At 35.7% G+C, this 19,767-nt stretch overlaps 1 protein-coding gene across 1 annotated transcript in view; it reads right to left on the bottom strand.

Moving 5' to 3' along the window:
• The window catches only part of MCU (mitochondrial calcium uniporter), a 218,962-nt gene that overhangs the window by 35,276 nt on the left and 163,919 nt on the right, over positions 1 to 19,767 (bottom strand). Inside the window, exon 2 of the mRNA XM_024132166.3 lies at positions 18,816 to 18,882. Coding sequence (XP_023987934.1) covers positions 18,816 to 18,882 — 67 coding nt within the window. The remainder of the gene's footprint in view (positions 1 to 18,815; positions 18,883 to 19,767) is intronic.

Raw genomic sequence — 19,767 nt, 5'->3', positions numbered from 1 at the left:
TCTGGAGATTCTAAATGCATCAAACTTTTCATAGTTGTAGTCATTTACATCTTATTTCCTCACCTGGTCTAGTAAATTATAATGCCTACAATGAATACAAAAGCCTCACACTACATTGTTTCGTGACTTAAATTTTAAAAGTAACCCTTATTGAAGCATAGTTTATAAATAACAATATACACTCTTATTTTAAATGAACATTTGATGAATTTTGACATAATAATCAAGATAAAGAACATTTCCATTAGCCCCCCCAAATTCTCTTGATCCCAATTCAAGTTAACCCCTGGGCAACTACTGATTGGATTTTTTTCACCACAGATTATACTTAGTTTTTCTAGAGTTTTATACTACTGGAATCATACAGCATGTACTCTTTTGTATCTGGCTTCTTTCTTTCAGCATGATTCTGAGATTCACCAGTGTTGCTGCATGCACTAGTAGTTAATTTGTTTTTATTCCTGAGTAGCATTTAAAATTGCGGATACACCACAATTTGTTCAACCATTCACCTGTTGTTGATTGACATGTGGATTGTTTCCAGTTCTGGACAACTATGAATAAACCTTTTATGATTATTTACTCACAAGTCTTTGTGTGGACATATGGTATACCTCTTCTCATCCTTTTACGTTTAACCTACCCACGTCTTTATATTTCAAGTGGGTTTCCTGCAGGCAGCATATGGTTGAGTCTTCCTATTTTATCCAATTTGACAATCTCTGTCTTTTATTTATTTATTTTTTTTGTGGTATGCGGGCCTCCCTCTGCTGCGGCCTCTCCCGTTGCGCAGCACAGGCTCCGGACGCGCAGGCCCAGCGTCCATGGCTCACGGGCCCAGCCGCTCCGCGGCATGTGGGATCCTCCCAGACCGGGGCGCGAACCCGGTTCCCCTGCATCGGCAGGCGGACGCGCAACCACTGCGCCACCAGGGAAGCCCCTCTGTCTTTTAATTAAAGTGTGTATATCATTAGCATTTAATAAATTATAAATATTGTTGTGTATGTCTGCCATCTTGCTACTTTTCTTCACTCAACTCTTCTTTCTTCCACTTTTCTTCAATTCGTGCCCTCTTTTAGATTAACTATTTTTTTATTACATTTAATCTCTACTCTTGGCTTATTAACTGTACCTTTTCATGTTTTGGGGTTACTCTATAGCAGGTATTGCCAAACTTTTTCTGTAAAGGGGTAGACAGACATTAAATACTTTAGGCTTTGTAGGCCATAAGATCCCTGCTGCAACTTTAGACTCTGCACTGTGGTGCAAAAGCAGCCCTAGGCAATATGTAAACGAATATGCATGGCTGTGTTTCAACAAACTTTATTTACAAAAATAAGGAGTGCGCTGGACTTGGCCTACTGGGTTTGCTGAACCCTACTCAAGGGTTTACAATATACATCTTTAACTTATCACAGTTAACCTTCAAGTAATATCATACCAGTTTAGGTATAGTGTAGAGAACCTTACAACAATATACTTCCATTCCCCCTGTATTGTTCTATATTTTATTTCTACATGTTATAAACCACACAATACATTATTTTTACTTTGATAACTGATTATACTTTAAAGAAATTTTAAAATGAGAAAAATGTCTTTTATATTTATACACATATTTACCCTCTGGTGTTCCTCACTGTTTCTGGTATAGATCCACATTTCCATTTGGTATCATTTTCCTTTTGTCTCAAGAGCTTCCTTAAACATTTCTTGTGCAGATATGTTGACAATAAATTCTCTCAGTTTTGGTAAAGTGAGAAAAAGTCTTTATTTCATCTTCAATTTTGAAAGACATTTTTGCTATGTAAAAAATTCTAGGTTGGCTTTTTTTTTTTCCTTTTAGTGCTCTAAAAAACTTGCCTTCTGGTTTGCACAGTATATGATAAATTTGTGTACATTCTTATCTTTGTTCCTTTGTATGTAATATGTCTTTTTCCCTCTGGCTGCTTTTAATATTTTCTCTTTATCACTGGTTTTCAGCAATCTGATTATAATGTTCCTTTCTATGGTTTTCTTTATGATTATTCTGTTTGGGAATTGTTAAATTTCTTAGCTCTGTGGGCTCATCGTTCTCATCAAATTTGGAAAAATTTTGGCCATTATTCAAATATTTTTTATGTCTCCCACCCCTCTCCTTATGGGATTCCAATTACACTTATATCAGACCATGTGGTACTGTCACACAGGGCACTAAAACTGTTTCCATATTATTTTAGGAGTTTTCCCCTCTCAGATTCATTTTGGATAGTTTTAATTGCTATGTATGTCAATGTCACTGATCTTTTCCTCTGTAGTGTTTAATCTGCTATTAATTCCATTTATATTGGTTTTCATTTCAGATATATTTTTCACCTCTAGAAGTTCCCTTTGTTTACTGTTTTATTTTCTATTTTTCTTCATATTATGCTTATGTTTTCTTCTCTCTCTCTGAATATAAGGGTCACATTTATAATAACTATTTTAAAATCCTTGTCTGTTAATGCCTTCATTTCTGTCATTTGTAGGTCTGGTTCTATTGACTGATTCTGGCCACCCCACCCCCCACCCTGCTGCTTCTTCACATGTCTAGTAATTTTTGATGGGAGATTAGACATTGTGACTTTTACATTGCTGAATACCGGATCTTGTTGTATAGTTAAGTTGCTTGCATATTAGCTTGATCCTCTCAGGTCTTTTAAGATAGATCTAGAGAATCCTTTATTCTAGGGCCAATTTGGCCCCACTTCCAAGTTATGGTTCTTCTGGGAGTCTCTGCTGAATGTTCATGTGATGTCTCTCCTCTCTAGCTGGTGGGAAGTCAAATGATTTCTGGCCCTGAGTGAGCACTAAGAGTTATTCATTTTATAGCTTCTGGTAATTGCTAGTTCCTTGGAAGTTGTTATAGCCTGGCCTTGTGGTTTAGAATTTAACCAAAGCCTCAGGCTGCAAGCTGAAGCAATGTAAGGTTAATTTCATTTGCTTCTCTTTTCTCAGAGATCAAAGTCCTGTCTTACCTACTGTCCAATGTTTAGAAACAGTATTTTCATGTATTCTGTCTGGTGTTCTAGCTGTTGACAGCAGGACAGCAATTCCCACAGCAGTTAATCCTTTGTGGATACATGATTTGAATTTTTACATAAAAACTAAAAAGAAGCAAAGTCAGAAATCTCTGTTTATTCCTTCCAAAAGGAGAGTCTGAGTTTCCTAAGGAAAAAGAGGCCAAAAATAGTAATATAAACTTAATACATAGCATGTACCACCTAAAGTTTTCAATATCTAAAGTAACTTGAAATTTTTGTCATTTTCTTTCTCATTTTTAAAAGAATCCTTAGCAATCCATTGTTTCCATAAAGTCAGAGCCAGCAACACAAATATCCCTATTTGTTCTATAAGCAGTAGTGATGATGGGGCATAAAATTAGGTGATTAACTTGTCTACCTGGCGTTTTCTTCCCCCCCAATCCAGTCTTCTTTCTATTGATATATGCAAAAACATTCACACACAGATTTCAAGAAATAGACAGAGTTGGATTTAAATAAAAGATTGGAATCTGTGAATCTTAAACACATAAAGTATGGAAGATTTCACTAATACATCAGTTTCACAGGAAAGTGCTTAGGGGTTACTGTTTTTAAATAACTGAGACAAAGTCAACAGATAAAATTAAAGTCATTATCACTCAGTTTAACTTTTTCCTTTAAAGATTATGAAGCCTTTAAAAGGAATTAAATATGAAAGCTTTGAGAAACTCTGCATGGATAGCACATTTCAGAACTGACAAACCTTTATTACAATACTGCTTTTGAAATAAATCCCCAGGTCTCCTTCTTTCCCACACACTAGATTGTAATGCAAATGTTAGATTTCTTGTTTTGCAACCAAAGAATAACAATTACCATAGTTCCTCAAGTTTAACAATATACAAAATTGCTGTTGGTTGTAGTGAAGTCACAATGGGAACTTACAAGCTAATGACAGCTGTCAGCTACTATTCTCTAGAGATAAATACTCTTTTTAAGTGTAAATTGCATCAAGTAACTTTTTGGTTGGTTAAAAAAATCTTTTGCTTTGATTTCCATTTCAATAAATAAGAAATAATCTAAGTATGTTCTATAGCAGTGTGGTTCAAAAAAACCTATAAATTATGGGGCATCCCATACAAATACTGAGAGATAGAATATGACAACTGATTTACGAATAAAAATTAAAAGGCAAGGAATTTTCCAGAGTAAGAAGAGAAGTGCAAGGACAACAGACACATGGGGTTGAAGAAGTAATATATTAAAAAACAGGCTTTGGAGCATTAGGTGTAGAAAAAGTCATATAATACAAATGCTTGTTATTTAGCCAACTATTAAAAATTCATAGTAGGAAAATTAGTTGGTGTTCAAAATAATTAGTAAAAATCTCCTCTAAAATATATCATTTTATGAACACTTTTACTGAACACAAGTTCGTGTGTCTGATGCACAGTGAGGCCAAACAAACCGAAACGTCAGAGTATGAAGCAGAGAAAGGTTTATTGCAGGGCCAATCAAGGAGAATGGATGGCTTGTGCTCAAAAATCCCAAACTCCCTGATGGTTTTGGGGGAGAAGTTTTTATAGTCAAAGTTTGGGGTGAGGGCTGCAGGGTTTGTGACTTTCTTCTGATTGGTTGGTGGTGAGGTAACAGGGCGGTGCCCCAGGAATCATGCGCCCAGCCTGAAGTTACCATCTTCCACCTGGGTGGGGGCCTTAGCTCCTGCAGAAGAACTCAAAGATACTGTCATGTATATTCCTTGAGGAGGAACCAGGACCCTGCCCCAAGGCTACACTATTGCTTCTTAACGGTTCCTCCCTTGTTTCTGCATTCCCTCCCCTCCCTGATTAGCAACTGTATGAATCAGCCCTTTGGAACTCAGGGAAGGCTGAGGCTGAATGAAGCCCATTTTCTACAAACAAGAAATGGGGACACAGAAAGGACTTGTACCTAGGAGCCCCACAGGGTCCTGCTTGGTTTCAACATGATTGTATATCTCTTAAGGACTTATTATGAAAGGGAACTGGTACAATAAAGAAACACATTTAGGGTGTTTTCTGCAGAGATACTTTGAACTGAACTTTATATTATATGATGGATGATTCTAGTGGTTTATGATCTTGCCATCATCTGTTTCTTTTCTTTCCCCTTTCTGTACTATTCTGCATCAAGAATGTGAAAGACAATAATAGAATTTTAGTGTTGGAAGGGTCAGAGAAATCATACAGACTAATGCCCTTCTTCTACAGCTAAGAACAATAAAGTCCAACATGGTTAGATGAAGTTCCTAAGGTCCATCCATGCTGTCCCAAAAGGCAAGACGTCCTCCTTTTTTTATGGCTGAGTAATATGCTCTTGTACATATATACCACCTCTTGTTTATCCACTCATCTATCTATGGACACTTAGGTTGTGTCAATATCTTGGATATTGTAAATAATGCTACAATGAACACAGGGAAAAATACCTGGAAGCAGGATTGCTTAATTATATAGTAGTTCTATTTTTAATTTTTTGAGGAACCTCCATACTGTTTTCCATAGTGGCTACACCAGTTTATCAATACATTCCCATCAACAGTGCATGAGGGTTCCCTTTTCTTCACATCCTCCCCAAAACTTGTTATTTCTAGTCTTTTTGATAATAGCCATTCTGACAGGTGTGAGTGATATCTGATTGTAGTTATGATTTGCATTTTCCTGATGATTAGTGATATTGAGCATATTTTCGTGTGTCTGTTGGCCATCTGTTTGTCTTCTTTGGAAAAATGTCTCTTCAGGTCCTTTGCCCATTTTTTAATCAGGTTGTTTGTTTCTTTGATGTTGAGTTGTATGAATTCTTTATATAATTTGGACGTTAACCTCTTATCAGATATATCATTTGCAAATATCTTCTCCTATTCAATAGGGTGCCTTTTCATTTTGTTGATAGTTTCCTTTGCTGTGCAAAAGCTTTTTAGTTTGATGTGTCCCCATTTGTTTATTTTTGCTTTTGTTTACCTTGCCTGAGATGTATCCAAAAAATATTGCTAAGACCTATGTCAAAGAGTGTAATGCCTATGTTTTCTCCTAGGAGTTTTATGGTTTCAGATCTTACATTTAAGTCTTTAACCCATTTTGAGTTTATTTTTGTATATGGTGTGAGAAAGTAGTCCATTTTGATTCTTTGGCATGTAGCTGTCCAGTTTTTCCAACACCATTTATTGAAGAGGCTGTCTTTTCCCCATTGTATATTTTTGCCTCCTTTGTTTTAGATTAATTGACCATGTAAGTGTGGGTTTATTTCTGCAATCTCTATTCTGGTCCATTGATCTATGTGTCTGTTTTTGTGCCAGTACCACACTATTTTGATATGGTAGCTTTGTAGTATAGTCTGAAACCAGGGAATATGATCCCTCCAGCTTTGTTCTTCTTTCTCAAGATTCTTTTGGCTATTCGGGGTCTTTTGTGTTTCCATACAAAGTTTGGGGTTATTTGTTCTAGTTCTATGAAAAATGCCGTTGTTATTTTGATAGGGATTGCACTGAATTTGTAGATTGCCTTGGGGAGTATGATCATTTTAACAAGATTAATTCTTCCAATACATGAGCATGGTATATCTTTCCATTTGTTCGTGTCATCTTGGATTTCTTTCATCAATGTCTTACAGTTTTCTAAGTACATGTATTTACCTCCTTGGTTAGATTTATTCCTAGGTATTTGTTTTTGATGCAATTGTAAATGAGATTGTTTTCTTAATTTCTCTTCCTGATAGTTCATTGTTAGTTTATAGAAACATAACAGTTTTTTGTTTTAGTTTTTTTTTTTTTTTGGCTGCACCATGTGCCTTCCGGGATCTTAGTTCCCCAACCAGGGATCAAACCCGTGCCCCCTGCAATGGAAGTGCAGAGTCCTAACCACTGGACCACCAGAGAATTCCTGCAACAGATTTCTATATATTAATTTTGTACCCTGAAATTTAACTGAATTCATTTATTAGTTCTAACAGCTTTCTAGAGGCATGTTTTAGTTTCTGACATAAATTAGGCTAACTTTTTTTTTTCTTTTAGAGCTGTTTCACATTTTGCTCCTTATGCCATCTGAAATATACTTTTGTGAAATAAGAAATCAATTGTAACAGCACCATTGACTCTGCCCCTTCTCCTGATTTACAAAGCTAATTCTATCACATGTCAAATTTCCATATATGCAAGGTTTCTCTAATCTGATCCTACAATCTTTCCTGCACCAATACTCCACTGTTTTGAGTATTATGGCTTTAAAAATACATCTTAATATGTGGTTTAGGTAAACCTTTCCCCCCACTTTCTACTCCAAATTTATCTTAAGTATTTGTATAGTCTTATTCTTTCATATGAATTTTTGAATAAGTTCATCAGCTCCTATTGAGGTTCATATTACCACTGTAGTGAGTTTATAAATTTGTGTGAGGGAAACTGACAATTGTTACAATGTTGTCCTCATATTCATTAACATATTATAACTCTGCATTTATTTGCCTTTTTTTAGGTCCTTCAATAAAGTTTATTCTTCTCAATAAATGCTTTACAGAATTTTAAATTAGTTTTCATTCATAGATACTTTCAAATAATTTATTTTTAATATTAACTTCTCTGTTCATAAATATAATTCCAAAAGTCCAATTCTTTTTCATTAAATTATGATATATTAGACAAAACATAAGATTATCATTTTAATAGAATAAATTAAATATTATTTCGGTGATAGTAAGGCCCTTCCTTATACATTAGGGCAAAAACATCCTCAAATTTACTTAGATATGTAAAATAGATGATTTAAAATTTCTTTAAATTATTCATAGTATATTAAAAATTCTAACTCTGTCACATACTATCATTTGAAGAATACTCATTTTGAAAAGCAAGTAAATATTTATGTAAAAAATATCTTTTCATATCAGTATAAGAAAGCCCAATTATAGAATAATACCTTTAGTAGTTTGATAAATCCAGTCATTTGGGTCCCTCCAACTGGTAGTATAAATTAACTTAGTGAAATCAGCTATATATTTCATTGTGAACCTAAGGTGAATTAGTATTTGTACAACTGAACCTCTCTCTGTAGAACTACGTAAAAACATTTGTGTGACGTTATTATGAGGCTTAAATGATAAAAGTTGTGAAAACACTTAAAGTTATAAATCTTTTAAAAATACATGGTATTATTGGTTTTATGTTAAATAGTAGTACAACCTATGTACCTTTCATTAAATCTGGTTCTTTTAAAATCTGTTTATGAAGATAATTAATCTCTCATAAATGTCAAAAGCATTTGTGCTAAGTAAAAGGTCATCCTCTTCCTTCCTTCCATTCATCTACTCATTCTACTGAGAATTAACTATTTTATTTTGTAAAAATAAAATCCTGTCCTAATATAGTGCTCTAACATATTCTTCTTTTTACGAATAATGCTTTTGGGACTTCCCTGGTGGTGCAGTGGTTAAGAATCCGCCTGCCAATACAGGGGACATGGGTTTGAGCCCTGGTCTGGGAAGATCCCACATGCTGCGGAGCAACTAAGCCCATGTGCCACAACTACTGAGCCTGCACTCTAGAGCCCACGAGCCACAACTACTGAGCCTGAGTGCCACAACTACTGAAGCCCACATGCCTAGAACCTGTGCTCCGCAGCAAGAGAAGCCACCAAAATGAGAAGCCCACGCACCGCAATGAAGAATAGCCCTCCACTCACTACAACTACAGAAAGCCTGCATGTGGCAATGAAGACCCAATGCAGCCAAAATAAATAAATAAATAAATAATATTTAAACAAACAAACAAAAAAGAATAATGCTTTTTATGGTGCTGCTTTGAAAGTAACTTCATTAAACCTTGACCTTTGGTCCGCTTTAATTTCTGGGTGGTAAAATGTGGAATATAATCCTAAAGTACAGAGAGTGAAGTGCTCTCTGTACTTTAGAATTATATTAGAAGAATATAAGTAGAAGAATATATGTAATATAAGAAGAATATAAGTAGAATTATATTAGAAGAATATAAGTAGAAGAATGATGGATTTTGGAATCTCAGATTTAGTAGTTCTGAAGTTCTACCACAGGAGACACCTTGAATGCATTACTGAACATAACTTTACCTCCGTTTCCTTACCTATAATGCAGACAGTCTAATACCTCAGAAGGCTGCTTAGGAGATTCAATGAGAATATGGAAAAACGCTTGCCTTAATAGTTTTTCTTGCTTTTTCTAAAATCTACAGTCTTAAAACCCAAAGCCTAAAATCATATAAGTTTCCATGAGAAAATTTCCAATCATGCCTTTAAACCCCAAGAGAACAAAAATGACTTGTTCCACTGAGGGCAACAAAGGGAAAAAAAGCTTAAGTTATATAAACAAATTCCACCTGCCTAGGTATTTTTGGATAATAGACCTCCTTGAGAACCTGAAGAAGGTATGGATTCCCTTCTTAGACCTCTTCCTGAAAAAATTCAAAGCGATTTATACATAAAAATTTTAGATACAATCATTTTGTTGCATTGGAAAATGATTACCTTCATATTACCTGCTATGGAATGAATTGTGATCTCCCAAAATTTGTGTTTGTTTGTTTTTTTTTTTTTTTTTTTGCGGTACGCAGGCCTCTGACTGTTGTGGCCTCTCCCGTTGTGGAGCACAGGCTCTGGACGCACAGGCCCAGTGGCCATGGCTCACGGGCCCACCCGCTCCGCGGCAGGTGGGGTCTTCCCGGGCTGGGGCACGAACCCATGTCCCCCGCATCGGCAGGCGGACTCTCAACCACTGCGCCACCAGGGAAGCCCATCAAAATTTGTATTTTGAAGCTCGAATTTCCCATGTGACTATCTGGAGATAGTGTCTTTAAGAGGTAATTAAGATTAAAGGAGAAGATAAGGGTGGGGCTCTAATCTGATAGGACAATGGCTTTATATGAAGAGTAAGAGCTTTCCCCAGCCCCCACCATGTGGGGACACAGTGAGAAGGTGGTCATCTGCAAGCTAGGAATAGTTCTTACCAGAGCCTAACCATGCTGGCACCCTGATCTTGGACTTCTAGACTCCCAAACTGTGAGAAAATAAAATGTTGTTGTTTAAGCCACCCAGTCTACAGTATTTTGTTATGAGCAGACTACTGCATTGCAGTATTTTAAAAATAAATGTTTGGTTTCCCTGGAGGTGCAGTGGTTGAGAGTCCGCCTGCCGATGCAGGGGACACGGGTTCGTGCCCCGGTCCGGGAAGATCCCACATGCCGCGGAGCGGCTAGGCCCGTGAGCCATGGCCACTGAGCCTGCGCGTCCAGAGCCTGTGCTCCGCAACGGGAGAGGCCACAACAGTGAGAGGCCCGCGTACGGCAAAAAAAAAAAAAAAAAAAAAAAGTTTACAACAACTGAAGCATTTTACCTCATTTAAAATCAAAACAGCCATTTTCTGTTGTTTCTTTTTTTTTAAAAGAAATAAAAATTTACAAATTAAAAAAGAAAATAAACTTTAATTCTATATAAAAGAACATTTCAATTACAAGGCTGCTACTGTTTGGCTTGAATAAATAAGTCACATAATGGCCTGGTTTTGGAACATGATAACTTGGACAATATCTTTGATATCTAAAAAGGTTGTACCTTTCTGTTTTGACGAAAAGAAGTTGTAAAAACTCTGAGACTCTGGGAAAGGTATGTGGTAACAAACATAATCACAGCTCTCATAGTTCACTTCACCAGATGATGCTTGGCTAGGTGTATGCAAGGAACCTAAGATTTCTCTACGACTCTTAGAATTGAATTCATATCACTCACTGTTTTGATGCAATATCAATAGTGAAACGATTGGAAATCCGAGTTCCAGTTTTAAGGTTTCTGAGTGGAGGTAATCTTCAAGAGCTCTAAGGTTTTTCTAATTCTTGTAGAGAAACTGACAAACCTCTCCATTCATGACTAGCCTAGAGGGAAACTTCGACCAGCAGCTGGAAAATTCACAAGGTTGTCTATTTCTACCTACTTCAGAGCTACAGCTTGGTTGGAAGCATTCATGATTTTTCTACCAAATTCATAATAATGACTGTAAGGTCTTGAATTGGAAGATTATGCTCATTTATAAAGGCCCAAATATCCACAAGTAAATCAAGCCATAATTAAACACTTCCTTGTGATAAACTTTTTCTCTTAGAAAGCAAACTCCTGTCCAAAGTTTAATCTAACAAAGGAAAAATTTCTATTTTGATTCTTTTCCTCATAAAATCTTGTTCTCATAATAGTGATTACTTCTGTGGTAGCAGGCAGGCCTTCTTTTAGGGCTGTTTGAAGTCTTCACTGCCAGTATGTACCAATGAAAAAAACCAATGTATTATTGCAATGGGTAGAGCTCCTTTCTTCTCTGAGGCCATATAAGTATGCATGTCTCTAAGTTTGGAAGATGTGCCATCTGTTCGTAGAGTACCAAGATCTTCCTTAGAGTAAAAACAAAATTTTTTTCCTGGTAGTTATTTTGGAAAAGAAATTTAACACTATTTCAAAGATGGTGATAGCCATTAATGTTAACAGCTTTTCTAATTTCCACAAGAAATCACATATTTGGCATTTTTCTTTGTATCAACTTGCATATTAACAGACACAAACTAGAAACTAACTCCTTAGAGCAATATCAGTATTTTCATGAAGTCGCATGCATTCCGGACGAAAATTGGATAGTTTCCAATCCCTCAAAACTTACTTCAAAATATTGAAACGAATGACAGCAATCCTAGAATGGATAACATCATCTGAAATTTGACATAAATTTACTTCTGCTCCACACTAAGCCAGTTTAAATACTGTCAGCACATAAAGCTTAAATGTCTTTCCATGTTCATGCGGCTGTTTTTCTTAGCAATGTGAAAGCCAATTTTATACAAGCCTTCAAAAAAAGACTTTTGTGATGGAACATGTTCAACCATATTTTGGTATTTTCAAAATACGAAACTTCTACTTACACAAAAAAAATTCAAACTGTAGGATATATTTTTAAAATGGAAAAATAAAATGGTGTTTCAGCTTTCCCAACTTCACATTTAGGTTGATAAGAACTCTGCCCACATTAAAACACTGTGGCTTTCTCTTCTATCATTTTTCATGATTTCATTACTTTCATTTCTTTTTTGTTGTCAAGTTTTTAAAAGTTGGAATGAAAGACAGTGGTGGGGTATGTTTATATCCTCAATATAATGATGACAATAAATATAGAATCTCCAACTGTATATGAGAAGCCATTAATAATAAAACATGATTTAAAAAGTCCACTCTTTCCCACAAAATTATTTTAAAAGTAACAGGAAAAATTCTAGAATATAAAAAGAACCCTTACAAATCAATACTAAGAAGACAGTCCATTTTTTTAAATGGGCAAAAAGTTTGGGCACTTCATCAAAGAAAATATCTGAATGGTTAATGAGTACATTAACAGATGCCCAACATCTTGGTCATCAGTGAAATGCAAATTAAAACCACAATGAAATAATACTACAAATCCACTACAATGTCTATCTATAATCAAGAAGACTGACCATACCAAGTGTTGGGGAGGATATGGGGAAACTGGAACACTTAAACACTGCTGGTAGGAATGCAAACTGGGACAGCCACTTTGTAAAACAATTCTGCAGTTTCTTAAAAAGTTAAGCACATGATGAAAGAAACTGAAGACCACACAAACAGCTGGAAAGATATACCATGTTCTTGGATTGGAAGAATCAATACTGTTAAAATGACCACACTACTCAAGGCAGTGTACAGATTTAATGCAATCCCTGTCAAATTACCAATGGCATTTTTCACAGAACTGGAACAAAAAATTTTTAAGTTTGTATGGAAACACAAAAGACCCTGAATAGCCAAAACAATCTTGAGAAAGAAGAACGGAGCTGGAGGAACCATGCTCCCTGACTTCAGACCATACTACGAAGCTACAGTCATCAAAACAGTTTGGTTCTGGCACAAAAACAGACAGACAGATCAATGGAACAGGACAGAAGGCCCAGAAATAAACCCACGCACTTACGGTCAATTAATCTATGACAAAGGAGGCAAGAATACAATGGAGAAAAGAAAGTCTCTTCAATAAGTGGTGCTGGGAAAACTGGGCAGCTACATGTAAAAGAATGAAATCAGAAGATTCTCTAACACCATATACAAAAATAAACTAAAAATGGATTAAAGACCTAAATGTAAGACTGGATACTATAAAACTCCTAGAGGAAAATAGAAGCAGAACACTCTTTGACATAAATCACAGCAATAATTTTTGGCTCTGTCTCCTAGAGTAATAGAAACAAAAGCAAAAATAAACAAATGGGACCTAATTAAACTTAAAAGGTTTTGCACAGCAAAGGAAACCATAAACAAAATGAAAAGATAACATACAGAATGGGAGAAAATATGTGCAAATGAATTGACCGACAAGGGCTTACTTTCCAAAATATACAAAACAGTTTGTACAGCTCAATACTAAAAAAAACCCAACCCAATAAAAAAAAATGGGCAGAAGACCTAAATAGACATTTCTCCAAAGGAGACATACAGATGGCCAAGAGGCACATGGAAAGATGTTCAACATCACTCATTATTAGATAAATGCAAATCAAAACTACAATGAGGTACCACCTAACACCAGTCAGAATGGCCATCATTAAAAGTCTACACATAATAATGCTGGAAAGGGTGTGGAGAAAAGGGAACCCTCCTACACTGTTGGTGGAAATGTAAATTGATGTAGTCACTATGGAGAAAAGTATGGAGGTTCCTTAAAAAACTAAAGATAGAGTTACCATATGATCCAGCAATCCCACTCCTGGGCATATATATGGAAAAGACGAAAACTCTAATTTGAAAAGATACATGCATCCCAATGTTCATAGAAGCACTATTTACAATAGCCAAGACATGGAACCAATCTAAATGTTCATCGACAGATGAATGGATAAAGAAGTGGTATATATATATACAATGGAAATAATGCCATTTGCAGCAATATGGATGGACCTAGAGATTATCATACTAAGTGAAGTAAGTCAGAGAGACAAATATTATATGATATCATTCATATGTGGAATCTAAAAAAAAATACAAATGAACTTATTTACAAAACAGAAATAGACTCACAGACATAAAGAACAAACTTATGGTTACCTAAAGGAAAAGGGGGGTAAGGATAAATTGGGAATTTGGTATTAAGAGATACACACTACTGTATATAAAATAGTTAAAAACAAGGACCTACTGTATAGCACAGGGAACTATATTAAATATCTTGTAATAACATATAATGGGAAAAAAATCTGAAAAAGAATATATATATGTGTGTAAACTGAATCACTTTGTTGTACACCTGAAACATTATAAATCAACTGTACTTCAGTTAAAAAATATTACGTACATACTTACTGTATGACCCAGTCATTCTACTCCTAAGTATCTACCCAAGAGATATGAAAACATATATCCATACAGGATATGTAAAAGAAGCTAGATGCAAAAGACTACATATTGAATGAGTCCATTTATATGATCTTTTTAGAAAAGGTTTAACTACAGAGAGGAAAAGCAGACTAGTGTTTGCCTCAGGTTTAGGTTAGGAGCAGGGATTGGCTGCAAAACAGGAACAAGAGAACTTTTAGGGGTGAAGGAAATAGTCTAAAGCTGGATTGTTATTATGCTTGCATGATGATAGGTGAATTTTATGATATATAAAATATACATCAATAAAGTTTTTTTAAAAAGGAGTGGGACAAAAACCAAAGAAAAAACTGGGGCATATATCCAGTTCCCCAAACCATCCACAGACTTTACTTAGGTTAAGAATTTATATATATTATCTATATTTGGGTTAGTTAAACAGATGATTGTTTATTATTAAACAGGAATTTCAATAACTGTTCAATGCTAAAATTATTTGTCCTCAAACAATTTTTGTAAGGAAATCTTACATTTTTTGTTAACTACAAAAAAGACACAGCTTTCTGCTGCAATTTCCAGTACAAGGCTAACTGAGTAACATTACATTTCTGGATACAGAAATGAAGGCAGCCAGAGAGACTATTTTTCTTGCTCTTACTCTTGCTTACCTACAGTGAAGACATGTCCTGGTTTACCATATTTAAAATTGTCAGGACAACTCTGGGTGTCCTCCTTTTACTCTCAAAAGTGTCCTGGGTTGAGTGAGAAATTATACAGTCAACCTGTCTCTAACAGAATTACTTTCATCATTAATCCTTAATTTTCATTACCATGAAGGGGAACCCCTGAAAGATTTGAAAGACTTTCAATAGGCTATAAGCCATACAATCATAAAAATTTCAGTTAGTCATTTTACAATTGAGGATATGGGACACAGAAAAATTAAAACAAGAAGACCCAAACCACATTTTTTTGATTAGGGGTCTTTAACACTACCACAGCACTTTTTATAGAATAAGAGTTTCTGGGAACTTCCCTGCTAGAGCAGTGGTTAAGACTCCGAGCTCCCAATGCAGGGGGCCTGGGTTTGATCCCTGGTCAGGGAACTAGATCCCACATGCATATCGCAACTAAGAGTTTGCATGCCACAACTAAGGAGCCCGCAAGCCGCAACTAAGGAGCACACGTGCCGCAACTAAAAGAGCCAGTGAGCTGCGACTAAGGACCCCACCGGCCTCAACTAAGGAGCCCACGTGCTGCAACTAAGGAGCCGGTGAGCCGCAACTAAGGAGCCCGCTGGCCGCAACTAAGAAGCACATGTGCTGCAGCTAAAGGAGCTGGCAAGCTGCAACTAAGGAGCCCGCCTACCGCAACTAGGACCCAGTGCAACCAAATAAATAAATTAAATAAATATATATATATATACATATATTAAAAAGGAAAAGAATAAGAGCTTCTGATGGGTAAGTACTATTTCTGTAGGGTAAGTATCTTTTTCTCTTGGAGGTGGTAATTATTACTATCTCCGCTTCACACATGAGGAAGGAGGTTTTAAGAAGTTCATTACTTTGCCTAAGGTTAAAAGGTGGTTGAGTGGTGGAATTGGGATGCAAACCTTGATTCCAAAGCTTGACACTTAACCTCTAAGCCGAATGCCTCTCATGAAAGGGAACACGGGCATGGGTACAGGGGTGTGCATGTGCACTTGTGTGCAGTGTAGCCAAAGCAGTTCTTGAGTTGAGGTTCATGAGACTAGGGATTCCATGAGCTGGTTTGAGAGCCTGTATCATTAAGAAATTATATGTAACATTTCCTATGTGTATATAAAATTTTTTTTTCTAGAGAGAGAATCTAGAGCTTTCACCAGATCCTCAAAAGTATTTATGACACAAGAAAAATTAAGAACCTTTTAGAATGCTTTGGTAGGGAGGTTAAACTTTTAAGATAACCTATATATTTTACATCGGCTATCATAGTCATATCTAGAAGATTTTGTCAAACGACAAAACTAACAAGCAATTATTGAGAGGCAGTATATATTAGGTATATATACTATATACTAGGTATGTAAATATCATAATTATATAATGTGGTATTTTAGATTTTGTATTTAAAAAAATAAAGGGTCAAGCTCTCATTTGCTATAGAATATGACCCAGTAGTCGCAACAAGAAGCAATGGGGCTTCCCTGGTGGCGCAGTGGTTGAGAGTCCACCTGCCGATGCAGGGGACACGGGTTCGTGCCCCGGTCCGGGAAGATCCCACATGCCGCAGAGCGGCTGGGCCCGTGAGCCATGGCCGCTGAGCCTGCGCGTCCGGAGCCTGTGCTCCGCAACGGGAGAGGCCACAGTGGTGAGAGGCCCGCGTTCCGTAAAAAAAAGAAGCAATGAATGATGGTAGAGATGTTTACTACTGGTGGCTAAATTCTGTTGAAGTAGCTGTGTATTAAGCAGAGTTTTCATATATGCTATACCAGCCTAAGGTAAGATTAATTTAGAAGTACAACATAAGAAAGGTATATAATTTGGGAGTAGTAAGGACACTGAGTTGCATTAAATCAAATCATTTTCTGCTTCTGTTTCTTGATAATTAATACGAGTTGATTTTCTTAAGAAGGGCAATAGTATTGGTAGGAATTTTGGGAGCATCTCTTTCTTTTTTTTTCTAAGTATGTATCCTTTTACCTCTGTAAAAATATTGTCTTCAACCCCTCACACAACACAGAGGCAACATACTAGCATTTTTGTCCTGGGATAACATTCAGCCAGATACCCCAGTACAACTGTACATTGTTACATTACTGAAAGACTTCCATACAGATTGTTATTAGGATAATAGTAACTGTATTACATGGTAAAATTCATAATAAAAATTTCAGTAAGAATTCATTAGTTCAAATTATTTGCCACTGAATATCATAACAACTACTGGCACAAGTGTCCTGTTGTAGTGTGACTTAGTTGCCACTGAATATATATAACTTAATGAATATATATAAATACTGACACTGAATATTTAACATTTTCGAACACATTATAAAAACAAGAAAATTTTAAATGAATTGCTGCTAGTTCAAAAGCTGAGAGGATTCAGCACTATGAACAATATTTTTATATTGGAGAAATTCTCTCTTTATTGAAACTATCCAATGATGTAATCCTGCAGTGGCAATGGAGGACAGTAATAAGACCTTGGAGTGGTGCTGGTATAGATGTGTACAGCCCCCATTTGGCTGTTTAATGGGCCAAGACAGTTCTAAGGGGAAGAGTGATACCCACCTACTGCTTTTTGATTTATATACTAATATCACTTTATCAACTCTCTATGTGTCTAAGAGATAGGAAAAAGAAAGCCAGCTACCATTTTTCATTTTTTTTGATTCTGGCCTATTTTTCCTTTTAACCTTTCCATACTACAAATGAGTAATCAAAAATGGGTACTTCCTCCAAGTTTAGGGAATATGAGCACACTGTCTGTGTATTCCGATAACTAAACAGCTTTGGGACGGGTTCTGATAACACTGCAAATATCTACACTGATTAAATACAGGGGATCCTAGGAGTTTCAAATGGTTCATCTGAGGTTTCTTCAACTTCAGGTGTCCTTGTAAATTTGCAGGATGCTTTTTTCAATGGTTGCTATGCCTATGAATTAATGTTTATAAGGTTGAAGTTAGAGTTCTATCACACTAAACTTTACAAAGAGAAAATATATTTAACAGTCAACCCTAAGCAAATAGTCTAAACTGTAAATGTGTAATGCTGGGTAAAAGAAATGACAAGAAGAGTTGTAAACTTATCTCCTCCACTACTGTAAATAAAATCAAAGCTCAGATCCTCTTGCCAATTTGCATCATCATGGACTTTTCCAAAGGACTGTGGTCCCCAAGCATCTTTTTTCAATTTTTTCTCACAACAGAGAAGAGTATTACAGCCCTGAGCATAAGGGAAGAAAAAGACAAGAAAGGACAGGAGGTTTCAGACTTTGAATTGCTTCTGTCTAGGCTTTGATACCCTGAAGGAGCTGGAGTGTTTGATCATTATCCGTAGTATGAAGACTCAATGGTTAGGAAATTCCAAAGGTGGTCCTTCTGTGATCTTCACATTAACTATGTTCCCAGTTTTAAAACATAAATGGAAAGAGTAGACAGTATTATTCCATGATCTATGAAAACTTAAGTCTATTAGTTTTTCTTCCTGATTTCTCTTCTAAATTTACTATATCCTCATTCAAATTTTATTTCTCTTCTTTAGTCCCCCCCAACACCTTCTCCCTCTGACTCCAAGCCTACCTCAAGTGAAAGAGTAGGGTTTATAAATCTATATGTCAGTTTGAGAATGGGAAACAGAGTTAAAGAAAAAAAAGCATTGGACATAAAAATGGATTTGCCAAAACTCACCATCAGAGGGCAAAACAGTACTGCAATAAACAACTCCGCTAGGCCAAGAAGAGAGCCTCTGGTGCACCTAGAAAATACAAAAAGACACATCCATTGTCAGGAGACAGCAACAAATGTTATATGCATATGTGTATGTATAAAATAAATAATAGCTTTTTAATTATTTAAATAGTATGTATTCTTTGTAGAAAAATTTAAAAATACAGATAAAAGAAAAGTCTCTCAAACTCCGATCATCCTAAGATGATAGTGATGAACATTTTGGTTTATTTCAAGATAAACCAGTATTTCACCATAATTGTAATTTGCATTTTTTGTACTAAGAGTGATAATATATACATGTTTTAATCTAAGAGTTAGTTGTATTTGCATTTCTATGCACTGAGTATTTACATCTTTTGCCATTTTTAAAATTTGGATCTTGGTCTTTGAATATTATTTTGTAGAAGTTCTTTAAATATTAAGAAAATTATCCCTTGGTCAACAAAATATGTTATAAAAATTTCCCTGTTTTTATTTTTACTTTGTTAACGGTGTTTTTGTATGCACACAATTTTCATGTTTTAAGAGTCAAACTTTTCTATCTTTTCTGTGTTGTTTAACGGTCCTGTGTCCATATATCAGCAGCTTTCTCTACTTTGAGAATACTATAAAATTCTTCCAAGGCTTCTAGTTTGATTTTTCAAGTTTAAATCTTTGATTTATTAGGAATTAATTTTAGTCAGTTAAGAAGCAGCAATCCAACTAACCTCTAATGATAACACAGCTATCCCTTATATTTAATAATTCATTTCTCCCTCTTATTTGAAATGCTACCTTTATAATTTTCCAAATACCTATATGAATTTGGATCTTTTTCTGTCCAATGATCTATATGCTCATGTCGTAGTAGCCACACTGTTTTAAATATCCTAGCTTTATATTTTTACATCTGGTAGGGTGGGATAGTTTC

Source organism: Physeter macrocephalus, chromosome 20 (genome assembly GCF_002837175.3).
Source record: "Physeter macrocephalus isolate SW-GA chromosome 20, ASM283717v5, whole genome shotgun sequence".
NCBI lineage: Eukaryota > Metazoa > Chordata > Mammalia > Artiodactyla > Physeteridae > Physeter > Physeter macrocephalus.
The sequence above is the reverse complement of the archived record's forward strand: the minus strand, read 5'-3'. Positions and strand labels throughout refer to the sequence as shown.